The sequence below is a fragment of the Pantherophis guttatus genome, chromosome 7 (genome assembly GCF_059756535.1).
Source record: "Pantherophis guttatus breed Tessera chromosome 7, ASM5975653v1, whole genome shotgun sequence".
Lineage (NCBI taxonomy): Eukaryota > Metazoa > Chordata > Lepidosauria > Squamata > Colubridae > Pantherophis > Pantherophis guttatus.
This window is the reverse complement of record NC_142069.1, coordinates 28,266,230-28,285,284: the sequence shown is the minus strand read 5'-3', so window position 1 is coordinate 28,285,284 and position 19,055 is coordinate 28,266,230. Positions and strand designations below refer to the sequence as shown.

The 19,055-nt window shown below is 40.6% G+C and overlaps 1 protein-coding gene across 1 annotated transcript; it reads left to right on the top strand.

Moving 5' to 3' along the window:
* Positions 1-367: 367 nt before the first annotated feature.
* On the top strand, positions 368-18,133 carry TXN2 (thioredoxin 2). Its single transcript, XM_034403504.2, has 4 exons — positions 368-510; positions 2,616-2,890; positions 6,969-7,092; positions 16,028-18,133. The coding sequence occupies exons 2-4, from the start codon at positions 2,616-2,618 to the stop codon at positions 16,142-16,144; spliced, it is 516 nt and encodes a 171-aa protein (XP_034259395.1). The 5' UTR covers positions 368-510; the 3' UTR covers positions 16,145-18,133.
* Positions 18,134-19,055: the final 922 nt, after the last annotated feature.

The window sequence follows — 19,055 nt, the reverse complement described above, 5'->3', positions numbered from 1 at the left end:
CATAATAGGAGGTTACAGTTACTAATAATTAATTTCAGAAACCAATTAACTAAGCCAAGCACGAACACGGGCGCTTTAAGAAACCTAAAGACCAAAAGCTTTTACTTCACATTTCAGTCCGTTAAAGGAGCCGCCGGCACAGCCCCGGTACTTCCACCCCGACCGCAGCGAACTTGAGCAAACACAGAGCCGAATGCAGGTCCGCCATTGGTGCAGTAAAGTAGAGGCGGCGAGGTCAGATTTCCCCGCGAGCCAATCACCACCCAGGCTGAACAGCTACTTCGCTTTCTCTCTAACCAATAAGGACATAGGATATGCTTACTGCTCTCCGCCTTACCCAATCCACTACCAAAGTTGTCAAACGAGCGTTCTTTCAACAGCCAATCACCACGAGAGTAGTTATGGTTGCGTTCTGAAAGCTGCGTCCTTTCGTCCAATCAGCTCCCGGAAGATCGTTCAGCTTTTTGATTCTCCAGGGTGGCCGCGAGAGGCTCTGCGGGGGGTGTGAAGGTGAGAGGTGGGATGGGGGGGGGGGGGAAGCGGTTCCCTCGACGGTCTTTATTATTATTATTATTATTATTATTATTATTATTATTATTATTATTATTATTATTATTATTATTATTATTATTATTTTCAAGTCGGGGATAAGGGAGCCCTTAAGAGTCACTCTTCACAGTGGAGGGGAAGGTGGTCTAATGAGGACGGCGTACAATATTCAGGGCTGTCTGCAAGTGGGAAATAGTTGGCTGAAGAAATGGGGATACCAGTGGGAGGCTGAGAGGCAGGCAGGCTGTGTTTAATTTTCAACAGAGCTGCTTACTCCTCGAGGAGCTGTCCTAATACTAAAGAGAGGAGGACCTTCGAACATGTGCAGAGTGCCATTGCCTCATCCCTGCAACCACGTGTCTTAAGCTTGTGAGGAAGGGGGGGGGGACTTTTCAGACCAGGAAGTAAGATTTTGGGATAAAGAACTTATTTTCAGGACGGTGCAGAAACCCAGGTTACAATAAGAGGAGTTGAACGAACCGGGTAGCACTGCCAGTGTATTTTTTTTTTTTTTTGGCAGAATTTCTGACCCTTTTCAAAATGATAATATTCAGAAATCTAGTAAATGCAGCTCGATTCATAACTTTCCCTCTAGTCCACCAAAAAGGTGTTTTACATTAGCTACAAGTTTGCTTTGGTGAATGCCAAAACATCCAGGCTAAGGAGTTAGTGAGCATAGATTTAAATTAAGACAAGGAAGTAAGTTGCATTTCATATATATATAGCCCCCCCCCAAAAAAAGAAGTATTCTGGAAAAAATATTGACCCAGTTTTGAATTTGCTTGAATAAAACAAATTTGACGGTTAATGGGCTCTTAATTTTTTCTCGCAAACTTTAGTAAATTTTGAAAATGTTGATTTTGAATGTAAAATGATTAATAAAATGTGAAATTTTAGAGAAAATGAATTTTAAAACAGATACTCCATCTTCTCTCCCAAACCCCTCAACAATCCACTATGCTTATTTCTAGTTTGCATGAAAGTAGTTTGCTGTTGTGGAATAATGCTGTTAACAAAATGGTTGTGTGGTCTAGATAATATAAGCGTAAAACTGCTGCAATATTAATATAGCCATGCATCCTGGCTGCGATACTTCTTTCAAGTCTCTATCAATACTTTATAGACAGAGTAGCAAAACAACTGTGTTATGGTTGTCCACCAGACAGAATATATTGGAAATGAATCTCTTTGAATGGCATTGGCAAGTTGTTTAGTATCACTTAACCTTATCCATTATTTATAATTAAAATTGTAAATAATTTAGCTTCACTGTGATACTCGGTTAATGTAGTAATAATGATGTGCTATTTAAAAAGAAGGCTATTTGTTTTATGTCAATAAGTATATTTCAATAATATACCAGAACCATGATGTCCCAGGACAGAAGGCCTTGCTTTCAGGTAAAAGGAACAGCAAATCAAAGCAAATGATTCACTCCTGGCTTAGACCATAGGATGGGGAAACCAAGAGCAATTAAGTTGATAGGCTTAGAAAATAGGCCAGTATGTTGCACCTCAGAAAATCTGGAGTTCTTGAGAAACTTCTATAGTGCTTTAAAGGCTGGTTCATGATTCCAAAAATTAAAGACAGTTTTTTTTCATTAACAATTCTAGTATGGAATCTAGCTTTTGCCATTTCATAATAAAACTAGGCAGCCCATAGTATATATTTCAAATGGAGAAATGTGTGATAGCCAGCTAGAGGAAAGGACTTGACAATTGCCCAGTGTGTAGGTGTGCCCACAACATATACTGTAAAATAAAAATATGAGCATATTTTAAGCAATACATGGCATGTATAAAATACACTGAGTTGCAGGAGAATGCAAATAAGGTAGTCCAAGTATTATTGGGAATAATGATATAGCCGAAATTGAACACAGCAAAGATGTTTATCAAAGGAAACTCTTTTGGGAAATTGGCAATAGTTGAGGGAGGTGAATGGGAACTTTTGGAATCAGTTGGGAAACAGCAACAGAATGGGTAGGCTAGAGGGCAGTGAAAATGTAGGAAGTTTATACGGTCACTGTTTGCTCCTTATGATGCTTTTGTTTGTCTTATTCCTAGATGGCCCAAAATCTCTTCAGATCATTGTCTATTCCGGTCAAGCGTCTCAAGCCGGTGCTTCATCCCAGACCTTCATTGCTTCTGTACAGAGTTTCAACTCTGCCGTGCAGGAAACCCTGGTGTACTTCCTTTGCTTCTCCTCTCATGCCTTCACAGACTAGGACATTTTCTACTACTCAGGTCTGTTGGCATACTTTTAACATCCAGGATGAGAATGACTTCCAAGACAGAGTTTTGAAAAGTCAAAAACCAGTGGTGATAGATTTCCATGCCCAGTAAGTATGGTGTATATGTCTTTGTTACAAAGCTGTCAAAATCCTTAGTGTGCTATATATGTATTATAGACTATGTTGTATGGAGGGTTTTGGCCCCAAATGGGCTAGCTACAGTCTGTCTCGGGTTACCTACTGTAGATGCCATAAAATAACTGAAAAGCTATACTAGTTGATTACTTTTTACATCCTCCTTTTCTCTTACTTGGCAATATATAAACCAGTGGTCCTCACTTTTCCACCTTGGCACCCAGCGCGGATGGGATGTGTCAGTGGCACGCACACAGCTCAGTTGGTGTGAGCGGCAGATGTGCGGCCCTCCACTCCACCCTTGTATTCCCACCCGATGCTCCACTTGTGCATGTGAGGGGCACTCGCATGTGAAGCTTCATTTGTGCAAATAGAACTTTGCACGCAACCACTCATTTAAATGGAACTTTGCATGCAAGCACAAGTGCCCTTCACTCGCATAAGTGGAGCTTCGTGCGTGAGAGCAAAGGCCCACCACTCGGGCGAATGCAGCTTCGTGCAGCAGTGCAAGCACCCTCCACTCACCCATGAAGCTCCATTCATGCGAGGAGTGGGCTCTTGTGTTTGCACACAAAGCTCAACTTGTGCGAGTGGAGAGTGCTTGAGCAGAGGGTGCTTGTGCTTGCATACGAAGCTCTATTTGTGCGAGCAGCAAACCTTTGCACTTGCACATGAAGCTCCAGTGGCAGGAGTGGAGGATGTTTGTGCACAAATGGAGTTTCATGCACAAGTGGCCTCTGCTCAAGCACTCTCTGCTTGTGCAGAATGCAAGGGCCCACTGCTTGCACAAATGGAGCTTTATTCAGGAGGGCAAGCATCCTCCACTTATGCACAAAGCTGCACACAAACAGTGGGCCCTTGGCTTGTGCACGAAGCTCCATTTGCTTGAGCAGAGGGTGCTTGTGCTTACACGAAAACTCCATTTGCATGTATGGTGCTTCAAGCACGAGCTTTCTCTACTTGGTCGATTGGAGCTTCACGGGGAAGCACAAGTATATGCCCCTTATGTGAGTGGAGCTTCATTCATAAGTGGAGTGTGCTTGCACTCATGCACAAAGCTCCATTTGCGTGAGCGGGGGGCGCTTGTGTTTGTGCATGGAGCTCCTCTCGAGTGAGTAGAGAATGCTCATGTGAAGCTCCATTTGTTCAAATGGGGCTTTGCGCATGAGTTCCTCCCACTCACAAGTGGAACTTCGTGTGTTGGCACAAGAGGCTGCCACTTGCACAAGTGGAGTTTCATGCACAAGTTCAAGGCCCTGTCACTAGCTTGAGTGGAGCTTTGTGTGCACACGCACTTGCCCATTGCTCATATGGCCTGGTTTCAAACAGGCCCTGGCCCGGAGTTTGGGAACCCCTGTTTTACTCATTTGAGTAGAGTTAACATTTTAAATGTCATCTTACAATTCTTTTTCTCATGAAACACTGAAAAAAGCCATTGGTGCTCTTCAACTTTTTGAAAAAGCAGCTGCATATTTAGTTTTCATCAGAGCTTTCATCAGAGCATAGGCAGATACAAGTTAGCAGAGCATTAGCTAATCAATAACAATAAGGCACTAAGACTTGGATATGGTTCTACCAATTAATGGAGGAAAGCATACAGATGCTTTTATAATGCAATCTCAAGTGCCTTTTTTTTTACGGGAATATAATCCTCATCTGATTATTAGAAGCTTGAAACATTTACCGACTGTTAACCTCCTTCCTATTTCTAAATATAAAACAAATGATACGAAAAAAGATGAGATGATGTGAAATGAAGTAAGTGTGGTAGAATGGGATATAAACCATGTTGAAGATAATGGACAAAAGATGTATCCTTTTCCACAGAAGATTTTTTTTTTAAACCAAACAAAAAACTTTCAGAACACCAGCAGGAATAGGTACATTTAAATTTTGACATACGTTTCCTGCTCTCTTGATTCCTAATTTCCATTGTACAGCTGACACCAAAAACATCAAAAAGAAAGAGTCAAATCAGGAAGTACTTCAGTTTCAAAGTCCTTGTAGGAAAGGTAAACTACATATACCATCCCATTTTAAACGGTTTTTCTTTCCCTACTTGGCTGCTGGACTACAATTCCTGTTAATTTGTCACAAATGAATGGTGAATTCTATTCAGCAATTTTTTGCCTTATCAATCTTATGCATTTATTGAGGGAGTGGCAGTTTGAATAGTACACACAAAAGTGGGATCATAGCTAAGATTATTTTATAGCACTAAATTCACTCTACAGACTTCTGTGAAGTTATTTAAATGATATACTTTCTTGCAGTTCTGTGTTGCTCCAGAATTTTTTTTACTGATGAGCATAGATAATGAAATATTGATTTGGGGTGGGGGTTTTTTAGATACTTTATTACGTCTGTATTATTTTTCTCCATATATAAGATAATGAAACCATTTTCTGATTCCCTTAGGACTTTCTTTTTTCATTCTTTGAAACAATGTAAATGCCTAACACAGACTAACTGCTGAATGCTTGTTCTCACAAGACCCTGCTGTGGCTGTAACATCTGAAAACTTCAATAGTGGCTCAGTATGCTAAAGCATCCTGTAATATAGTATCAGTTTCCAGAGCTACAAGAAATTGTAAACGATGTTGTGATACTGAGAATTTGTTTTAGCAAGTACTAATTTATCCAGTTTCCAGGCATTCCATCAGCCAAGAGCTCAGGGTAGGGGCAGGGGGCGGGTGGCGGGTGGCGGTCATTATTGAAGAAAGTCTTTGTCCGAGGGAGACCACTGTACCTCAGATAGCCGGATGTGAATCGCTCCTTGTGAAGTGGGGTCGTGGGGTGCAGATGGACTTGCTAACTATGTACCTGGCTCCCTGCCACGTGGCAGCGGCCCTGCCCGAACTGCTCAACGTGATAGCCGGGATGGCGGTTGATACCCCCAGGCTTCTGGTCATGGGGGATTTCAACCTGCCATCAGTCGGTGAAACGTCTGTGGCGGCTCGGGAGTTCATGACTTCCATGATGGCCATGGACCTGACCCAGTTAGTTCAAGGCCCTACTCACACGGGGGGACACACTCTGGATCTGATTTTTGTCTCTGGACAGTGGTTGAATGATCTTGAAATAGGGGACATAGTCATCGAGCCCTAATCATCATCATCATCATCATCATCATACAATGTTTCAATGATGTAAGATCAGAATAGCTGCAGCAAAAAACAAGTTCTAGTATGTAAAAATCAGATCAAAACCCACCAGGCCAACAATTTAGCATCATATTTTCATTTCATGTTGATTTTTTTTTTTTTTTTACCAACAGCATGTGTGAAAGACTTTCCATTATGAAAAGTTAACTGTATAAACTACAGTAGCTATAACTAAGAACTGTGATGGCTTAAACTTCTCGTTCAAACAGACAAATTAGTATAGAAGATATGAACCTTGTCCCTTACTTGTCCTTGTTCAAATGTCTATTTTGCCTGTTGTACAATATTTGGGAACAAATTACTGCAAAGTATACACCAGTAAAACAAATAAGCAAGATCTTTGCACGTGATCATGGATGGTGCTCTTCTTTCATTGGTTTGTACATGGGTAGAAAAAGAGACTGACATATAGTAAATGCAAGATTACGAGCTGCCTTGTTAGTTTGGATGATAACTTTGTGTGCCCTCTTTAATATAGTTTTCTTCTCCTTTTTGGAAAGAAATGTGAGTTTCTGTTGGCAAGAAGACTCATGAGATTCTGAAATGGTTTTAGTAAATATAGGGTTGTTGTTTTTTTGCTGCTCTTATTTACCCTGAGCATAAACAATACGCAAGAGGCTTACGGATACCCTGAGTAATATATTCTGAGCAGTTTGTAAACAGCAGCTTTTAAATCTTGGCACATAGACTACAAAACAAAATGCAGACTCGTATATCATCTCTTAATGTAACAGTCCAGGCATCACTATTAAACCTGATAGTTCAATATACAGAGGCTTCTTCTTAAAGGCAGATGCTTATCCTTATCCTTTGGGAAGTATCTTTTTAAAAAACCTGTTAATATTGCTTTTTCCTCATTAAACTCTAATGTCTTTCTTTGTTCTGAGATGGTGTGGTCCCTGCAAAATCCTGGGTCCCAGACTAGAAAAGGTCGTGTCCAAACATGAGGGGAAGATTCTGATGGCGAAAGTGGACATTGATGATCATACTGATCTTGCCCTTGAATATGAGGTATGTCCCTGCAACACCTGCATATTGTGTAGAGCTAAGCTAGTTTATTTTTGTTTGTTCTGACCACTATCTCAGATTTTGGCAAGAAGGAGTAATAGAATCTGTGACTGCTTGGCATATAGCACAAATAAAATAAAAACGAGAAAGATTGTAGTTCAGTTTTCCCCAATCTGTTCATCTCCAGATGTACTGGATTACTATTTCCAGAATTTGCACAGTCGCAAATTTAACCTACCTAGGGTAGGAAATAATAGGGCTGGAATTAAATAAATTGTGGGAGATATAGCAAAAGAGTTACAGCAATTCTAGGTCCGAAATCAAGACGCATCCGTAATGGTGTATGAGGCATTTTTTTAAATAGTGAGACATATTGATCTTCATTGTCTGGGAAACTGAACTAAAGAATGACTGGCTCATGAAGGAAAAAGAAAATCATTAGGTAGGCCAGTGTTATTGGGCTTAGAGTAGCCTTCGGCTAATTACTCGGGAATAGTGAGAAATATAATCTAGCACTAGATTATAAAGAACATCCCTGGGAAAGGAAATGGCAAACTATTTTGGCATTGTTGCCCGCCCCCAAAACAAAAACAAAAACAAAACCTCTGCATAGATTGTCCATGAAGTCACCGGGAGACAAGCTTGGTCCAAATGAGACTTTAGCTTTAATAAAGCTCTGGCTGACTTTGTCTGGATTTGGAAACTAAATTAGTTTGCACCAGGTTAATATTTGATGGAAGATTACCAGGGAAATATCAGGGCCAAAGAGCAGGAGATTGGGAGATCAAAAATGATGCTGAAAGAAGGCCACAGAATCCAACCTCAGGCCAGTGGTGGGTTGCCCCCGGTTCGGACTGGTTCTATAGAACCAGTAGTAAAACCGGAGGGAGGCTCTGCCCACCGACCCCGATGTCATCAGAACGCGAGCGAAGTGAGCACACACGCGTGGTCCCATTGTGAACCGGTAGTAAAGGTAAGTAGAACCCACCCCTGCCTCAGGCCCATGGCCAAGAATACTCTGTGAACATGTCTGAAATTTCCATCAATTAAGCTCAACTCAGAAGACACCTCACCTCTACTATTAAGGATTGGACAAGGAAGAATTTATAATAACCTCTGATACAAGATCCATAATCTTAAAAAAAAAAATCCATCTCTAGAAAACAGTAAGACATAGCAACTCTTTCTGAACACAGGGCGAAGAAGGGAGCAGGAAATTAATTTTGCTTTGCAGAATTCTTTACAAATCTATATTCAATATTTATGAGCAGCAGGACTTTACCACAGTTTCCACCTGAAGAACCCATGTATTTCTAAATTTTGTTTATCTTGTTGTAAAAGTTGAAAAAAATGCAGAAGACATAAAAATACGAGATGGAAACTTAGATTTCCCTCACTACTTGCACCCCACTGAGAGATAAACATACAGCTCAGTGGTATGCAGAAGGTCTGGGCTTATATCCCAGTATTTTCATTACATGGAGAGAGAAGGAGACCGAGCTACTTAAAAACTTGAAAAGTTGGTACCATTGGAAACGAGCAATATATGCTGAACCTGATGCAAGCAATCCATAACTGCAATGCAGTTTCATCAGGCAGATCCCTCTGATTGAGTTCTTAAGATCCTAAATAATTTCCTCCTCCTAGGGCTTTTCAAAGTTCCCTTTACAATGCTGTGGATTGTCAACAAATTGCCAGTAAACTTCCCACTCCTCTTTGCTGCCCTCACCCACTTCTGTTTACAAGACAGCTGATATCTAGGCCCCAGCATTTCACAATACCCTCTCTGGAACACATTCTTTAGAAGAGAGTGAGAGACTCCCCCTTTGTATGCTTGGAATGCTTGTGCATTCTTCACATAAGTCCTGGCTTGCTCCTGGCTCCAAGTTGTCCCAGAGGAGCAACCATCCATGAACTGTTTCCTGATCTTAAAAAAACAAACCTGCAAGGATTCTTCCTAGAAGGGATACATTGCAAAGCAATGATTTATTGTCTAGTTTCCAAATTGGGAAGGAGTTTGAACACCTAGGGACAGGGCCCTTTCTCTGCTGTGTTGTCAGAACCATTCTGAGTGAAGAGACCTTTGATTTCCTGCAGATTTATTTTTTACTACAGCCTTGACCAAGTCTGGCTGGGAATTCTCATCCTTAAACACTTTATGGATGTCAGGTTGGGCAAGGCTGGTTTGCTGCCCCATGAAAATTACACCATATGATAAATGATGAACCAATTCTGACATTTCCTTGTCCTCTGATTTAGAATGTCCTTTCCCTCTTTAAGTGAGGGCTTTTTGCAATATGAGCCCATCAAAGCTTGCTACAAAAGTAGGAAGAGGGACCTGCCTCAGCCTGTAGCCACCTTTCCTTGAACTTTTTTCTTGTACTGACATGTTTCCATCTTTCCAATTTCTGCTATGCTCCAGTTTCTTCAGTCCTACTCTAAGGCTGATAACTCTTCTCTTGGGGCAACTGCTGAGCAGATTGGAGTGCAAGTGAAAAAGAACAAAGTGGAAAATTTATTTATTTAAGAAAATGTATATGGCCGCCCAACCAAAAACACTAATCCTCCACTTCATCACTGGCAACAACAATAATCAAGCCTCTTGATGAGCTCCATATCACTCTGGGATCTCCAGGCCCACTGGCAGAACCATGTCTTTAGGGCATTGCAAAAGAGGGTCAAAGTGGAAGCCAGTCTTGTATCCACATGGATGATGTTCCACAGGGAGGGAGCTACCGTGGAGCAGACCCTTTTTCTTGGTATCACTAGATGGACCACCTTAGGGGAGGGGATCCGTAGCATTCCCTGCCTCCCTACTCTTGTGGGTCAGGTATGACTGGAAAAAGACAGTATTTCAAATAACTTGGTCCCAGCCCATGTAGGGCTTTGAAGTGACAACCGGCACCTTGAATTGGACCCAGAAGCAAATTGGCAGCTTGTGCAAATCTAGGCTTGTGCATAACCATGCAGACCACCACATTTTGAATCAATTGAAACTTGCGTATGCTTTCCAAGGGCTGTTGCATATAGAGTATTGTCGCAATAGTCAAGACGGAAGATAACTAGGGCAGGAAAAACTGAGCAGTGGTTGTTTGTCCAGAAAGGGCATAACTGGGCCTCCTGGCCATGATTGCCACTTGTTCAAGCAGGAGTCATGAGTCCAAAACAACCCCCAGACAACACACGGGTCTGCTTGGGGCAGTGCCACCCCATCCAACACCAGAGATGACAATTCTTTATGGAGCAAAGAATCCCAAACTCAGAGCCATTCCGTCTTGCAAGGTGCAGTTTCAGCCCGTTGCTCCCCATCCAGGCACTGCAAGAGGGAAGTCACAGCATCACCTAACTCTCCATGGGCTGAGACATACAGCTCAGTGTCATCACCATATTGATGATATCTCAATCCACGGCAGCAGATGATCTTGCCCAGAAGCTTAGCAAGGATGGACACACTACCCCCTGCCCACTCCCACCAGAGGTCATCAAAAAGCACAACCAGTGCCATTTCCATTTCATGTCTAGGCCTGACTGTAAAGGGTCCAGATAATCCATTTCATCCAGAAACTTCAGGAGCTTCCATGCAACCATCTTCTCAACAACCTCTAGAAAGGAAAGATTGGACACAGGATGGTACCCAATAGAAGGGGGTCTTAAGAAGAGGGCAGACCACAGCCTCCTTAAAAGACTGGGCCACCACCCCCTCCCACAGAGAAGCATTAATCACCACTAGAACCCAACCACATGTCACCTCCTGGGAAGCTTTCACAACCCAGGAGGGACATGGATCTAAAACACAGGTGCTTGTACCCATACCCTCTAGGATTCTGTCCAGTTCCTCAGGAGCAACAGTAATAGAGCAACAATAAGTGTGTCATGTCCAGAACATAAATGTCAGCTACATGCTCTGTAGCTGGTGTGAATTAAACAACCATAGTCCTTAACGGGGTACTGAGCAAGTTAAAGAGCAGGTTAAAGAAAAACATGGTTTTGGAATTTTTATGAAAAAAATATGAAAGCCCATTAGCCTGCATACGAACCCTAAGCATATTAAAAGGAAACATATTAGCATCCTCTAGAACAGGGGTGCCAAACTCAAGGCCCGTGACGTGCATCCAGCCCACAGGATGCTTAAATCTGGCCCATGGGGCTGGCCTGGAAATAGCAAAGGACTGGCCTACGGTGCCTCTGGAAGCCAATATGGGGCACGGGGGCCCTCACGCAGCCCCCCCAAAACACAGTCCTGTTTTGGCCAGCAATGTGCTGCAGGAGGCCGTGCAGGCCAAGGATGGGGTGCAGGGGGCCCTCACATGTGGCCCCTGCCCCCCATTTTGGCTGGCAAAGTGTTGGTGTGCTACAATGCTGATCCGGCCTTTGAAGAAATTCAGTTTGATACCCTTGCTCTGGAATGAACTATAACACTCAGCCAGCTGATATCAGGTGGAGATTTTGGAGATTGTAGTTGAAATAGCTTTGGGACAAATGTTCCCCACTTCCACTATTTTTTTTCATGTACATGACATTTCTTGCATTGTTAAAAACAGTCAGTGTGATATACAGGTTAAAATGTTGAACTTGGATTGGCAAGAATCGGGTTTGAATTGCCACACCATATGTTCTTTGGTGTTTTTGGATGTCCTATTTTCATCACAGCCAGCCTCACAAAGTTCTCGCTATGGCTCTCTTAATGCCAAAAACAGTATTCCTAGCTAAGAATCCTGGCGACTTTAAGGCAGTGTCTAGGACTAGACTAGGGAAGGCTGGGCTAAGGAGTATTTGCCCTTTGATAAAGAATGGATCCTCTTCTGTTGTCATCCCTGTTTTTGAGAGCAGCGGTCCCCAACCTTTGCAGCTTGGCAGCCCGGCTTGGGGAAGGTAGAGGAGAATTGGGTTGGCATGCACATGCAGCCCTTGTGCGAGTGGCGTCGCAGCACGTGCATGCATGCAGTTCTTGTGCAAGTGGGGGGCCAGCCTGAGTGTCCACTGGCCTGCTACGTATGGACGTGAGTGTCCACCGGCCTGCCGCGTATGGACGTGAGTGTCCACCGGCCTGCCGCTTGCAAAAGTTGAGCTATGTGCACACTCCAGCCAGCCACTCACACAGCCCAATGCCAAATATGCCATGACCCAGTAGTGGGCCATGGCCCAGGGGTTGGGGACAGTGGTGGGATGCTACTGGTTTAACAACTGGTTTGCTGAGCTTGCACACAGCGTTCAAAATTCAGCAAGCTGAAGCTCAGCTGCTTACCTTCTAAGGCAGCCCCGGTAAGTAGAACAGCGGAGGTGTGGAAATCAGCTGTGCAGCGTGAATCAGCTAAACCAGAAAGAAGGAAATATAGGACAGGATAGGGTAGGCGGGGCCAGCTGATCGTTGGAACTACCGCTTCTCCCGAACCAGCAGCTGCCCACCACTGGTTGGGGACCCTTTTTAGAGTTCTTTTTTAAAAATACGTTTTATAATATTATTCTATGTATTGACCTATAGATTATTAGATTGATCTAATGATAGTGACTTTTAAGGATAGAGGAAAAAAAGAGATCCATGTCAGTGTTAACTATTATTTGAAATTATTTCAATAAGCATAAGGTTGTTTAAATTTTACATCCAAAGCTAAGAGCATTAGTAAACCGCTGCAAATTACATCAAAATATTTATGTCTTAAGCTGAACGCTTAATCCACTATATTGTTACTTATTGTTTGTCCGTGTTAAAAAATAATAAACCAAATTAAACAGCAACAAAAAGACAAGAACAAGTTTAAAAAGAAAAGGAACAAAAGGCTATTTGGTTTCTGATTCTCTCCTTTTGGGGCATCTACTAATTTGTGGTGTTTCTAAATATTTAGGCTCTCTTAGGACACAAACTAGTTGCTACACATAATTTTTAATCATTTGTTTTACTTTTTAGGTAGTTATCCCACCTTTATTATTTTTACAAGGTGGCGAACATAATACTCTTTCTTCCTTTTATTCTCTCTCACACACACAACCATCCTATGAAGTGAGTTGGGCTAAGAGAGTGATTGGCCCAAAGCCACCCAGCTGCTTTCAATCCTAAAGTGGGACTAGTATTTAGACCAGCACGTTAACAACTATTCTTGCTTAAATTCTGTTGTGAATATATAGTGTTAATTTTGCCATTGCTGTATTCCTGCTTTTGATCACTGCCTTCTACTTCAACTTGTTTTCTAAGGCTCAATACAATTTTAACTACAGAGGCTGAGCAGGTCTTGGTTTGATACAAAGCGATTGGAAGACAGCATCTGATTGATCTATATTGATCTGCACTCAGAAACTGAATAGTTTTAAGATGCAGCTCAGAAGAATGGTTCCTCCATTCTACTGTCCACAGTCAAAGCTGAGCCACCAGTTTTTCCCATGTGACTTTGGAGCAGTTTTTTGTGTGTTTTTTTTAAAAAAAGTCCGATTCTCCCTCTGCAAATGAAATGGCAATTTGGCAAAAGGAGTGCTGAGTCCTTGCCTCAACCTCTTCTATTTTATTTGGCCCCCAAAAGACAGAGATAAAAATGAATATAATTAGAACAGTTATACTCTTGCCAGAAGGGAGGGTTGCACTGGGATGCATTTCGAAGGCCTGTTTGAAGTATTTGAGTTGAACCCTAGAGGGCACTGAAGGACATCAGACAAAACTGAGTAATTTGACTGTTAAACAGAGTGCGAGTTTGTATTTCTTTTTTAAACCCATCCTGGATTACCATGGGGTGTGGCACCCTTAAGAAATCAGCTTGCATTGGCCAGCAGAGGAAAAGCAGAGACTAGTAAAAGCAGGCCTTTGAGTCTGGGGTTTGTACATGACAGATTGCTGATGGCAGCAAGATGCAGGGCAGCTGAATGCATATTTGATGAGAGAGCGCATTCCAGGGAAGAATAGCATACAAGATAAAGATGGGACATGACCCGCTGTCTAAGATAAGGGTGCCAGAGGAGCTGTGGAATGTATCATCCCCTTCTGACATTTTTATAAATTCCTTCAAATCATTCTTTGCACGCATAAAGGACTGGCTTACAGTTTGGGGTGGGGGTTTTCAAACTTTGGTTTTCAAACTTTCCCAAATTACACTCTGTGGCATCAGCTTATTCAGAGCTCCTTGGACAATTCTCTTACTGTTTGTGTCATTGATAATTAGACATTGATATTGACAGACCAATAATATTTGGGGTTTGCAAGAGAGAGGGAGAAAAACATTATTTGGCTGTGTTGTATGGCTATTTAGCATTGTGCTGCAGAAGTGCAGAAATTTAAAAACAACAAATCCGTTCATGCATGCATGAATTCGTATTTGGAGCTAAATGTTTTTTTGCTAGCTGTTGTGGCTGGTGTGTTTGACTAGCTGAGGACAAGAATAGAACAGGATAGGACAGGCCTCAGTGCTCTGATCTTCCCTGTGAGAAGCAGAACTGTGCAAATAAGGTTAGTGTCTGATTTCACACTCTTGGTTTTAAAGTTGATACTGTTTTCATGCTTCTGAAGACCTGCCTAGATTCATTTTCTCCTGACTCTTTTGTGTACATCATTAAAACGAGCTACGCATAAATGGTTCTCCAAAATTGTCTTTAAAAAAATGGGCAGAAAAAATTGGATGGACTCTGGACTTTTCCAGGGCAAAGATAAATTCTCAGAGGATTACTCAAGATATGACTCCCCCTTTGTGGTGATAGCACAATTTCTGAAAATGCAGTGGGAGGAAGTTCCGGCATGATGTTTTCCCTTGAGATTGCATTGAAGTGTGGGAAGCCAGGATAGTTGTAAATCACCAGAGAGATGGTTGTACAATGAAAGACAAGATATTATACACATGTCCCTTAGTTACTTTTTAAGCTGAATCAATGAAAGAACGCCATATTGCATCTATGAGAATTTCTTCAAAACTTCCTTTTTAAAGAATTTCCAAGCCAAATTCTTTTTCATCAGATTGTATAAAAACACATGAGACAAATATAGAGGGAAATATCTCTGTTTGGTACAAGATAAAACCACTGTCAGGGAAAAGTGAAGAAAAATTACTTAGTATGGTAGCAGTATTTTCAGAATTGTTGCTATATATAACAGTATTAGTTGCTGAATCAAAAATGGCAATTTTGGTCCAAAAATAGCCAAGGAGTGAAGAAGGAGCTGCTTAAAAGCTTATTTAATCATAACTGTCACAGATTATCTTCCTTAGCCTTTATCCATTCAATAAGCTCTGTAACACTCTGCACTTGGGATGCCAAGACTTGTGATAAAATTCAGAAGTAACAGGCAAGCATGTTTCTCTACACCTACACATACCATATCACAAAAGCAGGCTACCTCATCATCTCTTTTGAAGAGCTTCATTTCAAAGAGTGATGATGTCCCTTTAGACTGAAAGTTTTAGCTTTCTCATCTTTAAATCTTTAATAGTTTTAAATCCTATTCATTCCAGTTGTGGAAAAGCTATGTATTTTTAAAATTAGTCAGCTTTACTACTCTGAAAAATACATCATTTTTTACTTGAAGATCTCTTTGTACTTAGTAAATAACATAAAATTGATTTAAAATTGATTTGATAATCGAAAATAGGTTTCCTGGTCCTCTGGCCTTTTCAGTTATATTGTGCTGCAACTTTCAGCCTGTGCCAGGTGACCACAAATCTGGATAGCACCAATTTAGGGAAAAGTTGGTGGTTAGACTGACCAAACTGGGATGGATTTACTAATATCTCCGAGTTAGAATATTTTTATTCCTGTATGTAGAAGTCTTGACATAAAGACATTTTCTAAAATGAAGTTCAATACTGCTAAATTTTCAGGAAACTTTCTAACAGGAAGAATTAATCATTCACCTTTCAATATATCCTTTGTTTTAATGTTTGCTTTGCCTCTCGAAATTATGTTCACAGGTCAGTGGAGCTTAGCTATTATTGTGCTTATTGCTTTTCTTTTGTGCTCTTGTTCTTAGGTGTCAGCTGTACCCACTGTCTTAGCCATGAAGAATGGTGATGTGGTGGATAAGTTTGTGGGAATCAAAGATGAAGATCAATTAGAAGCTTTTCTCAAAAAACTCATTGGACCCTGAGCAGCAAGGACAGTTGTTTTCTCTGAGCCAAGGCTTTCTCCATTTGTCCTTTTTAAAATATATATATATATATACACATGTTTCCTTAGGGGGGAATGGGAGAAATTGCATGGTTGGACTAGCATCTGTTTTTTGAAGAGAGCAGATGATACCTACTTCCCCCTTCTTCTGGGGGAGTGGTGCTAATAGTTCCTACTGCGGTGGAAAGGCTGATTGCTCTGTGATAGAGAAAGACTTGAGATTGCTGCCTGCTAGCAGATGCCCAATGAGAAGAAAGTCTTCATAAAAAGCAGCCTCTTCTTAATGTACTTTCTCATACATATTGGAGACACTTCCCGTTCCTGTCCAGTGTAAAACCCAATGTGGTTAATTATTGCTGCTTATGGCAGCAGTTGTTCTGCTTCATCTCTGCAGCTTTCCTCCTTTGTTTAGTGATAGATTAAAATCATTTGCAGTTTTTGACGGTAGCCTCAGTGCCTCTCCTGCTGTCATCAATTAAATTGAGAGAAACATTGATTGATTGATTGGAGCCTTTTTATTAGTAGATCTATAATAAAAAATAGCTGTAATTATTCCATTTTCTTTTGGTATAGAATTCCCCTCCTGCAGGAAAATTAAAATTGTTCAGTATAGCTTGAGTAGTATATGGTTGAATACAGAATATGAATAAGGAAGAGTTTGGCATTAAAACTTTGCTAGTCAACAGACACAAGGCCTTTTGTGAGAAGAAACTGTCCCCTCTTTTTTGCCTAAGCATTTTATCTCCAAACATATTGAGGGAAATCAGTGCATTAGAAGTGCTTTTTTAAAAGAACCAATGAAATACTTTTTCATGCCACTTTCCACTCATTTTTGAATCTATTCTCTATAAATGATAAATCAAGTCAAATTTTAAATTTCACAATGTTTTAATTTCAGGCCAGATGTCCAATTTATTTAGATTTTGCTATGGATTTTTCCATTTTCATAAATCTATGGGGAAAAAACCCTGCTAGATTGTAACATTAAAGGAATTTGTTAGGCTTCCTTTATTGATTATAAGGAAGCTGAGCAGAAAGAGTCATTTTCTCTTCTTTAACAAATAAAGTACCTGATAGAAAGGCAGCATCTCTATGAAGCGTCTTTGTTCTGCACAAATGTACAGACTTTGCATTTTAAATATTAAAGAAATTAAAAGAACAAAAATCCAGCCACTTGATGCATCTAATAAATTCAGTTATATCCTTATTGCCTCTATGGACTTTTAAACCATACATCAAAACTTCACAGAATCCGAAGTACCATGGATCTACTGAAAGTGAAATGCTTCAGTTTGTTTCTGTGTCATCTGAGATGGATTATTTTTTTAACACCCCCTCCTTTTACTCAGCAATAGAACATGGTTAGAAATATTTTAGTATCGGTCACAGAAACATGAGAATGGTCAGAGGTTGCCTTCACACATTACTACAGAGCAGTGTTTTCAACCATAGCAACTTTAAGATGTCTCAAGTCCAATTCCCAAAATTCCCCAGCCACCATGCTGAGAGATTCTGAGAGTCCAAAGATCTTAAATTTACTAAGCTTGAGAAATATTGCTATAAAGGACAGTGTAATTTGTTTGGCTTAGGCTAGTGTGTAGTTTGAAACCAGCCTTATGAAAATGGGTGGGTGACCAATGGCTTACTGTGCTCTTCAAACCCAGCCAGTAGTTTATTTAGCAAATCATGGCAGAGTGTGATAGGTCAACCATATCAGTAATTAAGGAATTTATGAAGACTTTTAACATTGTCCTTTTTGTTGATAGTTGTCCTAGATTAGATGGACATAATGTTTTAAATAGTCTCAAAATGGAAACAGATTTTGCTCTATTTCTGCCTTGTACTGTTACATATTTCCTATAATAATAAGGATATTAGTCTGTGCCAGGATAATGCATAAAAATGACTCCTATTGGAGAACAGGATGTTCTGTGAGCTTGTCATCCAATAAAGCTATTCTAAATCTTTATTTCAGAAGTTCAGTAAATTTTTGGGGAGTTCTAATCTGGAATTAGCTTGCTTTATCATCTTGGCCTTCAGGTCATAGCTGATGTTCTTAGTGCATCGACAGAGATGAAATAGATTAATTTTAAATCAGGACAACTAACAAAAGGCCCCAAAGTTTCATGCAGTCCCATTGATCTATTTAATAACCCCAGAACTGTATTTCTGAAAATGCCAGCATGTTTTCTACTATTTTCAAGTGGGAAATATGGAAATGCTATACTCTTGTTTGTAAAGTTAGTACAATTAACCAAAGCTCATGTCAGCTATTGTGACTTTATGAGATTTTTGGAAGTACCAATAAACGTCCAAAAAGGTGCAGGATAAACTTGTGAATGTAGTCTAATATAGTTTATTAACTGTCCACGTTTTTCCATCTTGAAAAGTTCTCAGAACAGTTTGTAAACTAATTTTTTTAAAAGGCACTCCCTGCTGTGAAACCTGCCTTCTAAAAAAAATTGCACAAAGTTTCAGCTAAGTTTTACAACAAAAGAGAAGGACTTTCAACTCTGTTTTACAAAATCCTACGTTAAGCTTATGTTTATAACAGGGTAATTTAAGCTTTTAGGCTGTAAATGGCTCCAAGCTTTAGACTAGAATGGCTGTTTCTGTTTTCACCTAAAATTGAATGTAATTCCTCTCAGCTACTTTTCTGTTCCCGTTTATTATTTCCTCATATCCTTGCCTATTGAGTGAGTGTGTCTAATTCGCTAGCCAATAAGTTAATCAACAGTAAACAACAACCCAATCAAGACGCCACCAAGAATACTCCCACCAAAACTGACAGAGCAAACCAGTTGTATATAAACAGAGAGAAAATCCTACTTCCTTCTAGCCCTGATGATATTACCTAGTTGGGTAATAAAAAACACCTGCAAGAAAACAAC